At 51.8% G+C, this 12802-nt stretch overlaps 1 protein-coding gene and 1 long non-coding RNA gene across 2 annotated transcripts; both read left to right on the top strand.

Annotated features, from left to right (window-relative positions):
- On the top strand, positions 1-1873 carry LOC113962402. The gene is made up of 4 exons (XR_003532538.1): positions 1-50; positions 744-860; positions 1175-1321; positions 1554-1873. It is a non-coding gene; the product is annotated as an uncharacterized LOC113962402 (long non-coding RNA).
- A 1366-nt stretch (positions 1874-3239) lies between these two features.
- On the top strand, positions 3240-12799 carry LOC113962401 (histidine--tRNA ligase, cytoplasmic-like; the record flags this gene model as incomplete). Its single annotated transcript, XM_027673158.1, has 10 exons — positions 3240-3339; positions 3988-4077; positions 5492-5611; positions 5769-5864; positions 6621-6746; positions 8740-8847; positions 9995-10093; positions 12125-12218; positions 12353-12480; positions 12566-12799. Coding segments are annotated over exons 1-10 (1176 nt in total), but the record flags the coding sequence as incomplete, so codon positions are not given.
- Between the last annotated feature and the right edge of the window lie 3 nt (positions 12800-12802).

Here is a 12802-nt window from a genome sequence, read left to right as displayed (position 1 = left end):
TCAGCATTGGGATCGAGCGGATCTTCTCCATCCTGGAGCAGAGGCTGAAGGTGGGTGCTGCAGGCAGCGCGTTGGAGGAGGCTCTAGGAAGTCAGCTATCGTTTATTAGAGATCCACAGCTCCACAGTATTCAAGGGAAAATAATTTGGGGGGTGAGGGTGGCTCCTTTCATGTCTGAGTGTCCTTGCACAGAAGACAGAGCCCTTTTCTGCAGCCCATCATGATGCAGGTATGGGCAGCTGAGGGCAGCATTCCCTAGGAGATGTCAAGGAAGTGTTAGAGCCCTGAGCTCTGGGCCTGGCTCTGAGCTTTTTGCCCCATTCACTTTGCTCCTGTCTTGCCTGTGAAGTTTCCTGTCCTGGAGATTGGGAAGCGATGAATTTGATATTGTCTGTGACACTCTGTAATGAGCACCCCAGGAAAGCCTCTGAGGAGATTCATCACTGTATTTAGTTCTGAGCTTGTGATTCATGGCAGAGGAGGCCAAGGCAATGTGTTTGTACTTGGAGAATCAAAGGAGACCTTGGAAAGCTGTCCAGGTCCCATGTGGGAGGGAGGCTAAAGTCCTACGGGAGCAGCAGCACATGATCAACTACTGTGACACAATGCAGAGTCTCTGGGGGGCTCATTAAAGGTGCCCAGGTTGTCAGTCACTGAGTTAAGGTCTGGAGATGAGGTGAGGTGCTGTGAGCTGCAGATTCCCTCAGAGCCGGTCCCTCCCACGAGCGTGTCTGTCCCTCCAGGCTTCTGGGGAGAAACTTCGCACAACTGAAACCCAAGTGCTGGTGGCTACACCCCAGAAACACTTGCTTGCTGCCAGACTGAAGCTCATCTCGGAGCTGTGGGACGCAGGGATCAAGGTAAAGGAACCACTTGAGCTCGGTGGTGTCATGGGTGAGGGACGGGGAGCCTGAAGGAGCTGTAGCACAGCAAGACCAACTCCATTAGTTGTGTTCTCTTCAAGATCTGGGCCTGTCTGAGATCACAGAGCCATTCAGGTTGGAAAATACATCGAAGATCACAAAGTCCAACCGTTAGGTCTAGGCAGGCACAGAAGAACAGCCCAGAGCACTAAAGGCAACCCCTTGCTGCAGGGTTTTGTGGTGGCTGCTTTGCTCCAGTATCCATCAAAGCAAATTTGGGTTAGTGACTCGTCCTTCCCACTCCCTGCTAGGCAGAGATGCTGTACAAGAAGGATCCTAAACTGCTGAAGCAGCTGCAGTATTGTGAGGACACGGGGATCCCCCTTGCTGCCATTGTAGGAGAGCAGGAGCTGGCAGACGGAGTTGTCAAGCTGAGAGATGTCTCAACACGAGAGGAGGTAAGAATGTCCTTTTATCCAGGTGTCAAAAGTGCTTCCAAACTCTGGAGATCACTGAAAGGCTCTGGGTTTTCCCTCAGTGACGTTGTTCCTTTGAGAAGCCATAGCACAGGTCTGTTGGGTGTCTCCAGAAAACCAGTCACAAACTGTGTTAGTACCCAAAGCAAGCCTTTGGTCCTTGGAACTGTGCTCTGTTCTAATGCTGCTACCTCCTCCTCTCTTTGCTTTGTAGGTTGATATCCCAAGGGAGAAGCTTGTTGATGAGATCAGGAGAAGGCTGGAGCCCTGAGGACTTCTCTGGCCAGAGCTGCTTGGCTGAACTGCTGTACAACTGGAACCCTGCAGTGCCCTTAACCATTCACTGCCGGCTGAGGCCTGGTTACCATCCACCAGCCTAAGGCTCCTTGCCTGGGCTAAGGCAGCAAGAAGAGAGGAGCCAGGGGGTTTTAAAAGCTATGGGACAGCGCAGTCACCAGCTTGAAGTTCTGGTTAAGTGCTCTGAAGGACGGGTTGAGCTTGTGGGTTCCTAATAGTGCAGTCCCTGCACCTGTACAGCCATTCCCATCACTGCAGGTGGTGTTTCCATGGGCACAGACTGGACGTGGTGCAGCTCCAGCGGGATCATCAGGCTGAGCTCTGGAGTGGGGAGGGAGCATGTTGGGCACCCACAGGCCCAGGACATGGGGTGAGGAGGGCAGTGGAAGGGCCAGTCCCACTCCCAGCCCGCACTCGGGCGCTGCACGGGGCTGCAGGACCAGCCCGAGGGGAGGTGATGCCGAAAAGTCTTTCTCACTTTTATCAGTCTCTTCACAGCTGCAAGCGACCGCCTCTGTTTTACCAAAATTCTTGCCTGTAACGAACCTTGGCAAGAAATTCCACACTATAGGCTTCCCCTTGGGAACTTCCAACCTTTACTGAAAACACATGAGCTCTACGGCTAACGCGCTCCTTTTAAAGCGTCAAAAAATACATAAATTCTGTGGCTAATAATTTCTAATAAAGTTCTTAATTTTGAGGGGGACGCGTGCGGACGCAGCGAGGGGGCCGGAGCTGGAGGGGGGGGGCAGGGGAGGAGGCACGCTTGGAGGAACTCTGTATTTTTACATGTTAAACAAAACAAAATGTTATAAGTAAATGAAATTAGGCTGAAATATAGCAATAAAAATTTATTGAAGATTTATATAAAATGCAAATAAGCAAAACAGCACGCTGGGCGCCCGGGGAGACCCCTGCTCCACTCACGGCCTGCAAGCGCAGTAAGCAAAAACAGTAACTTTTATTTCCTCATCAGTTCCCCTCCCATAATCACTTGTTATCCTATTGGATCCAAGTTTGCAGGTCTGGTTCTGGTTGGCTTCCCTGCAGGCCCGTTTCAGTCGCCAGGTGCTTTCCTTTCCATAGTTTTAATTAGTCCTTCGTCCTTGAGGCCTAGTGTGTAGCTTAGTGTGTAGGTATCTCCAGATGTCCATCTTGGATTCTCTGTATCGTTCTCGTACTTGACCCTTTGATCCTTGTCCTTCCCTTCGTTACTTTATGCGTAAGCTTTTAGACAATATGCTTTTAGAAAAATAAGATACAAAATACTTATTCAGCAAGGCACAATAATTTGTCTTTTCAGCTTAAGAACTGCAAGCTGCAGGACTATCAGCTTGTAATACTGACAGATTAATGAACCATTCTGCAATTTACAGTCCCCCAGCCTTAACAGAACATTGATTACAATAACATATATATATACGAATATAACATGCAATACAATTTGATGAGTAAATTACTTTACTACTACTAATTTATTACAAAAACAAAAAAAACCTCAAGCCAATTAATAAAAAAAGATAAAACAGTGATAAACCCGGCCCGGCCCTCCCGCGGCTTTCATTTCCCGGTCGCGGCGCGTGCGCAGTTCCCGGCGGGCGCGGGGCGGGCGCGGGGCGGCCATGGCGGCGCAGGAGGCGGCGGTGCGGGCACAGGCAGAGGCGGTGCGGAGGCTCAAGCAGGACAAGGCCGACCCCGACGAGGTGCCGAGGGGAGATCCGGGGATTCCCGGGATTCCCGGGAATGGGGTGCCTTTGGGGGAAGGAGCGGCGCGACCGGGAGCGGGGGTGCTGGGAAGATGGGGAGGGGCGGGGAATGGGGCGCTGCGGGTGTTGGGGTGGGGAAAGAGGGGCTGGGGGGAGCGGGGGGTGCTGTGGTGGGCTGGGGAGAGGGTGGGTGGGGTTTCCGGGCTCAGGAGGAGGGTGCCCTGGGGAACTGGGAGCGCTGGGAAGCGGAGGGGGCTGAGGGTGCAGGGGAGACTGGAACTGGTGGTTACTGGTGTTAGATGGAAGGATGCTGGGGGTGTTGGCGTTGGGAGGAGGGTGCTGGGTGCAGGAAACATGAACTGGTGGGGATGGTGATGGGCACTGGGGAGACAGATGTGGGGTGGTGATTGAGGTGGTGGGAGTCAGGGAATGGTGGGGGTGCTGAAGATAGAGGGGGTTGTATCAGAAGTGAGAAGTACCAGAGAGGAGCAGGGAGTGCCCGTCTGGTTGCTGAGGAAGTGGGAATAGTGGATGTATTGAGGCTGGGGAATCTGGGCACACTGGGAAGGCTGAGGCTGAAGGTACTGGGGAAGGCTGGGCTGGTGGGTGGGCTTACCCCCAGCTCCCTGCTTGTTCCCTTCCCAGATTGCAAAGGAGGTGGCAAAGCTGCTGGAGATGAAGGCCCAGCTGGGGGGAGATGAGGGGAAACCCAAGTTTGTGCTCAAGACCCCGAAGGTAACTGCCCCCAGCACACTCCTGTGCCTCTCTGTGTGCACATCTTCCCTCAGAACCCCCCCCACACCTCTGGGCAAAACCCCAGTGCAGACACACCTGCCTTTCTTCACATTTCTGTTTCCCTTTTGCTTTTAGCAGCAGGGGGGAGAGGGGTGGAAACATCTTTGATAGCACCCAGCCCGGATACCCACTGGCTTAGAGACTTTCTGGTGCTTATATGACAAGTTATGAATGCTGCTCACAAACAACACCATCACTCAGGTTACGGTGATGTCACTGACATAGGAGAGCATAGAAATATGGAATAGTTTGGGTTGGAAGGGGTCTTAAAACTCATCTAGTTCCAATCCCCTGCCATGGGCAGGGCACCTTTCACCAGACCAGGTTGCTCCAAGCCCCGTCCAACCTGGCCTTAAACAGCTCCAGGGATGGGGCAGCCACAGCTTCTCTGGGCAACCTGTGCCAGGGTCTCACCACCCTCACAGGGGAGAATTTCTTCCCAGTACCTAAATGTCTCAAAACTGTCTTCCTTTTCCATTTCCTTTATTGTGTGCTTTGGTAAATGTAACTGTGGTGTGAGCCCAGAAAATTGAGGGGTGTTTCACTGTTTAAAGTTGTGGAGAAGGGGATTTTGCAGCTCTGTGGGTGCCAGGGAAACACAGTTGAGTTCCCAGTCTGTCTCAGCCTCATCAGTGGCAGCTGAAAGCTACCCATCACTGAGCAACCTGTGAGTGGGGAGTTAGAAGTGCCTGGTCTCTGCTTCCTCCTGCCTGCAGGTCCTAGAGAGTGAAAGTGGAAGGTCTAGTTAATTAAGAATGATTTATTTGTTGCTGAGAGCCTAAAGGTGGTCACTGAAACAATTCAGTGACCCTTAAAAGCAAAGAAATGGGAAGTGAGCACATTCTGGTGACACATATACAAGCATTTCACAGGTGTTGCACTTTAAAAGATGATTTTTCTCTATGTTTGGAAATTTTAGAGCTGCTGGTTGTTCCACACCTTCAGAGCGTGCCTGTCCTCTGGTTGTACATCTTGGGGTGGCTCGTTGGGCAGGGGTCTGGCTTCTGGGTGTGAATCAGAGCTGGGGGCAGGTCCTGGCTGCACTGTCAGGCTCAGAAGCTCTGAACTCTGACTGTTGGATATGTTTTAGCTCCTTTGTTTCCTGTATTGTGAAACTCCTGACTTAGATTTCCCTCTGCAGGTCGTGGCAGACTCTGTCTGAGCTCTGTCCTGACGTTTTCCAGTGTTTTTTGGTGCTACTTTTTACCAATACCTGGCATCTGGACCTGGTCTCTCAGTCTCCAGCATCTGGACTTGGTCTCTTTAGCAGCTTCTTCTTGTTTCTGGCATCTCTCTCACTTCATGCCTCTGACCCAAAGTGTCCTTTGCTCCTTCTTTCCTTCCCTCACCCCAGGGCACACGGGACTACGGCCCCAAGCAAATGGCCATTCGGGAGAGGGTCTTCAATGCCATCATCTCCTGCTTCAAGCGCCACGGGGCAGAAGTCATTGACACACCCGTGTTCGAGCTGAAGGTGAGTGAGGGCTGAGCTGGTGAGGATCCTCCAGTTGAAAGTGTTGAGGGTGGAGTTTCCTTCTTCCAGCTCCTGGGTATCCTCACTTTCGCTCCTGCTCCAGGGCTCTTCCCCTGCCACTGAAGGTGCTGTTTGCTCGTGTGTCGTTGTGTTGTAGGAGACGCTGACGGGGAAATACGGGGAAGACTCGAAGCTCATCTATGATCTGAAGGATCAAGGAGGGGAGCTGCTGTCCCTGCGCTACGACCTCACAGTATCCTGCCACAGCCTGAGGGGCCTTGCCTGGCCTCCTTTTGGGGCAGTGCTGCCCTGAAGGGGAGGGAGGACCCCAAACTGACAGGGAGAGCGTGAGCAGGCAGTGTGGTTCAGTGGGTGCAGAACCCTTGCTCTGTTATTTACTGTGTGTTGCTTCTGTTTGGTGAAGGAATGCTTAGAATCATGGAATATCCTGAGTTGGAAGGGACCCACAAGGGTCATCGAGTCCAACTCCTGGCCCTGCCCAGGACACCCCAACAATCCCACCCTGTCCCTGAGAGCGTTGTCCAAGTGCTCTTTGAGCTCTGGCAGTCTTGGTGCTGTGCCCTCTGCTCTGAGGAGCCTGTTCAGTGCCCAACCAGCCTCTGGGGGAAGAGCCTTTTCCTAATATCCAACCTAAAGCTGCCCTGACACCATGCCCCGTGTGTGTGGAGGTAAGGAAGATTTGTACTGAGTGGGGTTTCTCAGGGTACCCAGACCAGGCTGCAGCACACAGCCCACGTGAGACTGAGATCCAGCCTGAGGTGCTGCTGGAAGATGCCTGAAGGGATGCTTAATGGCAGCATGTGTGATCTGTGTCCTGGACAGCTGTGGAGACCTCGGGGAGCAGTGACAAGTCCAGCTGTCTCTTGGCAGTTCTTCGCCCCACAGCTGCTGAGTTTTGGGAAGATAGTGAGGACCCAGCGCTGCCTGTGACTGGTAACTGGAGGGGGGATGATCCCTCCCTGTTCCCATCCTTAACCCTCTGTCCCAGGTGCCCTTCGCTCGCTACCTGGCCATGAACAAGATCACCAACATCAAGCGCTACCACATTGCCAAGGTGTACAGGAGGGACAACCCGGCCATGACCCGGGGCCGCTACCGCGAGTTCTACCAGTGTGTGAGTCTGGCTGTTGGCAGGGGCACTGCAGGGTGAGGCTGTGGGCTGGGCAGCACCTGTGGGCACGTAGCACTGTCAAAATGCAGGGTCTAACGCTGCGTCACCCTTCCCTGTGGCTGTGGAAATCTCTGGAGGATTCACTAATCTTCTCCTTAGTGTGCCCTCACGAGTGTGAAAAACAGCTGGGGAACGGGAGAGTGGGAGTGACAGCTGTGACAGGGTGTTGGTGTGCTGGGCAACTTTGTCACAGAGCCCCCTGGTATCACCACCTTCACCCTGTGGGGAGAGGGCAGCTCCTTGCTCCATCCCACAGTGCTTGCCAGCCGGGTGGAGGGGAAAAATTTCCTTCTGATCCCGAATCTGGCAACGGTTCAGCTCTGGGTGTGTTAGCAGGACACACAAACCAGGCTAGGCCGTGGTTTACGCTACTTCTGTGCTGTGTTCAGTCAATCTTCACTTCAAAGGAAGGGAAGAGCCAGAGGCCAAATTACAGAACAGGTAACAAAGCAATTTCCTTCGTGGCTTTCTCGTGGTAGCCCTGAGGAACAGCTTTGTTCTGCTGTACTGACACAGTCCCCAGGGGCTCATATTGCAAACAGTTATTTTGTTTGAGAATATTCCTGCTTCATCATACAATCTCTGGGGATACCTTCCAGCTCCAGCTTGGTGATTCCCATTTCCAAACGACTCAGGGTCTTCGCCTGCTGTCCCATCTGAAAGACTGTTCCAGGATAGCTCACTCCTAGGATAGCTAGAAATGGTCTTCTAATATCCAGGCTAAACTTATTTGTATCTGAGTACTTCTTGTTTAAAGACTTCAGCTCTTTAAACAGTAGCTGTCATCCCTTGATAGGGATTCTTCCCCTTTCCTAGATAAACATTTGGGAAATATTTAGAGAAATCTTGCCCTCCTTAGGCCACCTTTAATCAAGCTGTTACCTTCTTTCCCTGGAGTTATTTAGATTTTTCCTTCTCTGCTCAGCCTAGAAGGTTTTTCTTCCTCTTTTCTTCAACATAATTCACCAGTCCCTGTTTTTTTTCAGTGAGATTTCATCTGTGCCATGTACAGTGGTAGCAGCACTTTCCTGACTGTACTTGCTAACTCAACTTCCACAGGGATTGCATCAGCCCTTCTTGCACTCAGCTGATAAGGATTAACCGATGTGATGTCATCTCTCTCCTTCTCCAGTTTATTTTGGGAGCTTGGTGAAGCCCTGTTGAAATTTACCCACTTAGTTAAAATTATTCCTGTACCCAAAATCTCACTGAAGACTTTGCATTTGGGGATTCCTAAATAGGAGTCAAAGAATGGCTGTCTTGTTGCTCCTGTATTTTACTTCTCTCTGAACACTGATGTTCTCCTTGTTGTTTTCCAGTTAAGGGATATCAGCCTATTAAAGCATCTTGATGTTGGGCTTTAGTTATTCTGTGAGCTAGTTCATCTTACAATCTCTGGTGGGGACCACTCAGGCTTCTTGATCTCTTTTTCTCTCTTGGCAGTTGAAACTTTGGTTATGCCTCAGTTTTGCTTCTCTTATCTTCTTCCCTGATCATTAACTTGATTGGCATGTGTGTTAAAAAAGCCCCATCCTAAGAATCAAGGCAAAACATTTGGCATTTAGGTCATAGCAAATGAGAAGGAGTTTTCTCCTCCCCTTCCTGCTTCCTTTGTTCTATTTATTTACTGCTGATGGCTCTGCTGGCTCATTTCTGTTGTTTTTTCAAGGATCTCTGTTTCAGAGTGTCACAGGGTCAGGGGAGGAGGTCACAGCATACAAGCTCTTGGCAATGCAGTGGACACAACAGCACTGCTGCCTTCCATGAAAGAAGGTCCTAACCCACATCCTGTCCCTTCTGGATCCCATCTGCAAGGAATGGTGCTCTCTCACATCCCATTTCTGTTGGTTTCTGTACACCAGCTGCTGTCACCAGCAGAGCTGAAGCTGTTTTGCTGCAGCCATGAATTGCTCACTGCCTTTCCCTCTGCCCCCAGGACTTTGACATCGCCGGGCAGTTCGACCCCATGATTCCCGATGCCGAGTGCCTGAAGATCGTGCACGAGATCCTGAGTGACCTGCAGCTCGGGGACTTTGTCGTCAAGGTGATACTGGGGTTCTCTGTGCCACGGTGGGAGGCAGTGGTCATTGTCCATGGGGTTTTACACAGCAGCACCTGTTCCCACTCCCAGGCCTGATCCAGGAGTTGATCCCATCCTCTGTGTCCTCATGCTAAAGGCTGGACCTGAGCTTGGGCTGGGAATGCCAGGAGATTTCCTGAGTCTGCAGTTGGCAGAGTTCTCTCCAGGACTAACCACAGACCCCTGCAAAATTCCAGCAGCCAACTAGAACCATAGAATCACAGAATGGTTTGGGTTGGAAGGGACCTTAAAGGTCGTGCAGTTCCAAATCCCTGCCACGGTCAGGGACACCTTCCACTAGCCCAGGTTGCTCCAAGCCCCGTCCAACCTGGCCTTAAACAGCTCCAGGGATGGGGCAGCCACAGCTTCTCTGGGCAACCTGTGCCAGGGCCTCACCACCCCTATGGTAAAGAATTTCTCCCTAATATCTGTCTTAGCAGGTGACTGTCATGTTCACTGCCTGCAGTACAACAGGCTCTGGTTCAGGATCCCTGCCCTTATCCAGCTCCTGATGCCCCCTTAGCAGGGGGTGTGGTGTTGCCTGCAGGCTCCTGCCTTCCCAACAAGTCCTTTCTGGACCTGAGGCATTTTCACTACCCATGGAAATGTGAATCCAGCTGAGCCTTGGCCTCAATTACCTACTATTACAGAAGACAATTAAACTATGGAATTCACTATACTATCAATAAAAAAAAATAAATCCTTAGTGAGGTTTTAACATAATCAGATGTCCCTTTGCTCTTATACTGACAGGGCACTGAATTCATCTTCTTGACCCTGGGTCTGTTCCCGAGCTGTTTTTACATGTCTACATGAGAGGACTCATAGGCCCTGATGGTTTCTTGTCTCTGTTGAGTGGAGGTGCCTGTGGCTCTAGAAGGAAATGTGAAGGCTCTACCCAGGCCTGGGAGGAGTCAGTGGTGCTATTTGGTTTGCTCTGGGCAGCTCAGCTGCCCAGGAATGGGAAAGAGAAATGGCAAATAGGAAAAAAAAAAAGTCTTGGCAGACATCTAGTTTCTCTTGCATTCTTAAAGCTAGAGGGGAGGGAAACCTGACATGGCTGAAGCATCTGTTTGAGTCCATGATTCCTGACGTGCTTCTTCTCCCCCAGGTCAACGACCGGCGCATCCTCGATGGGATGTTTGCAGTTTGTGGGGTCCCAGACAGCAAGTTCCGAACCATCTGCTCCAGTGTTGACAAACTGGATAAGGTACAGGCTGCAACTGCTGCTGCTGGAGTCTCAGTGAGCCTCCTGTCCCCCTGTCCTGCCATGGTCCATGAGAAGTGGCTGGGAAATGCTGATTAACATCAAGTTATTCTTGTTCCCACCTTTCCCTGGAGGGGAGGCATGCAGGGCACAGCAGTCACGTGGGAAAAGTGGATGCTCTTTCTTCTCCAGTAGCCCATGAGGTCCTAATAAATGGAGAGGAGGGAGGGGAGAAATGCTCTTCACTTGGGAGGTTCAACATCCCAAAGCTTCACCTGCTAAAGGTGCTGCTGCTTATGAACCAGGCTCATGAAAACCTGCACCAAACTGGGCCAGGGCATTGAGAAGCCTTCTTGAATGTATTAGGTTGAGTCAGGTGGTGTGAGGAACTGCAATTGTGTCCTGGAATTACAGTACAGCCCAGATTGGAAGGGATCTTGAAAGATCATCCGGTCTAACCTTTACTGAAATTTCAGACTTCAGTTGCAAGGCGACTGTGACATAAAGGTTAAGTCTCTGGTTGTGCAGGAGTAGAGGAGTGCAGTCCTAAATGACAGTGTGTAACAGTCTGCAGGACAGCTTGGAGGTGACAGGGCAGAGCAAAATGGAAATCCACAGGTGAGTCAGCTGGCACAGTCGTGGTGTTGTCCAGGACTCTGCTCATAAACACTGTCCTGCAAGGTGCTGCTGTTGTTGTTTGGTGATGTGATGTTCAGCATCCCTGAGGAGGTCACAGAACCTGCAGCCATATTCCAGCATGATCCAGGCACCACTGGACAGTGTGTGCCTCTGGCTGTGTGTAGGACCCTCAGGAAACAGCAGTGAGAAGTGAGGTGGGTGTGCATGGGAGAGGTTTCTGTGTTTTGCCTGGAAAGAGAGGAGAGGATTTGGAGTGAGAAGGGGTAAGAGGTCCCTGGTCACTTCATTCACGCTCTGTTGATTTGGGCTGGCAGCACAGGTACTTTTATCATGCTGAGAATAGATGTGACTGTTTGTGTGGTTTACCCAGGTTTGGTGTGACACTGAAAAGCCACCTCAGTGTGCAGCTTCCCCTGTAAGACACAAGGCAGGAGGTGCCCACAGGTTTGAGCTCAGCAAGCTGCCTGGAGAGCACTGGCTGTTGTGAGTGTCTCCAAGGGATTCAGGCCATTTTGTGGCTCTTGGGAGGAGGGAAAGGTGCCAGAGTAGGGGCAACTGATTGTCTTGACTGTAGACCCTTGTCAGATAAAGATGCTGGAGATCAGTTTATAAGTGTGTTACACAGTCCTCCTCTAATAAATAAGAAAGAGAAACCTTGAAGCGAAGTGCAGTCTAAAAACTCAGATTTCTTGGCTTGGGATCCAAAGTAGAATTTGGAGGAACTGTGTGTTCAGAGTCATGTGGGGGACACTGTGGGCTGATTGTTTTAAGGAGTGCTCCTAACCTTCCTGTGAGACCCTGTTAAACACAGCAGCCTTGTGTCTCATCTTGTGGTCACGGTGCTTTGTTGAAGGGGGAACTGCCTTTTCCCTTGGAGGCCTTGTTGGATGGTCAGATGAAGTCAGCTGGAGGAAGCCTCACAGCCCTGTTAGCAGGGAGATCTGTTGTACAGGCATGACTAAAGTGTGGATTTGGAAGCTGTGTATGTGTGGAAAAGCAGTAGGAAGGGACCATTGGGCTCTTTTAGAATGGGATTATTTCTGACTAGGTACCTAACCAGGGAAGCCAGAGCAGCAAGATGGCTTTCAGATTCGGTGTTTTTACAGAATTGATGTTCAATTCTGGACACAAATCAAACCCAAAGTATTTTTGTGGAGTTGGGGCAAAAACAAACTGTGCAGAGGTACAAGAAATGGAATGAGGACCATATGACTGTGCTCTGAGAGCTGCTACTTCTCTCATGCACCCTTTAACCACACTGAAGGGTTTCTACTGTGCAAAGATCTGTTGGTGGCAGATGTGTCTGTTCATGTGCATGTGCAGGGCCACCAGAACTATCCCTGGGAGAGCCCACATCCCTGGCTCAGTGGCTGATGCCCTTCTGTCCCCTCACAGGTGCCGTGGGAGGAGGTGAGGAGCGAGATGGTGGGAGAGAAGGGGCTCTCTCCCGAGGCTGCAGATCGCATCGGGGAGTACGTCCAGCTCCACGGTGAGCACTGGGGGGTCGAGCCCTTGGGCTTGTTCTGGGGATGGAGGGTGCACAGGGCACACATATGGCTGGCTGGGGCCAATGTGGCAGGTGCTGCTGCCCTGGCACACCTGAGGCAAAACTGGTTCCTACAGGTGGGCTGGATCTGATCGAGCGGCTCCTCCAGGACCCAAAGCTGTCGCAGAACAAGCTGGCCAAGGAGGGGCTGGGGGACATGAAGCTGCTGTTTGAGTACCTGACCCTGTTTGGGATCACAGGGAAGGTGAGGAGGTGCGGGGGCAGGAGGGGGTGCTGCCCTGCTGGGCCCCCCGAGCGGCCGGTGACGGGGCCGCCCTCGTGCCCTGCAGATCTCCTTCGACCTGAGCCTGGCGCGGGGCCTGGACTATTACACGGGGGTGATCTTTGAGGCCGTGCTGCTGCAGCAGGAGAACGAGCACGTGGAGGAGCTGGTGGGCGTGGGGAGCGTGGCTGGAGGCGGCCGCTACGACGGGCTGGTGGGGATGTTTGATCCCAAGGGCCGGAAGGTGCCCTGCGTGGGGGTCAGCATTGGGATCGAGCGGATCTTCTCCATCCTGGAGCAGAGG

This window comes from Neopelma chrysocephalum, unplaced genomic scaffold (genome assembly GCF_003984885.1).
Source record: "Neopelma chrysocephalum unplaced genomic scaffold, ASM398488v2 Primary Assembly neopelma1_159558, whole genome shotgun sequence".
NCBI classification, from domain to species: Eukaryota; Metazoa; Chordata; class Aves; order Passeriformes; family Pipridae; genus Neopelma; species Neopelma chrysocephalum.
This window is presented reverse-complemented; position numbering and strand designations above follow the sequence as displayed.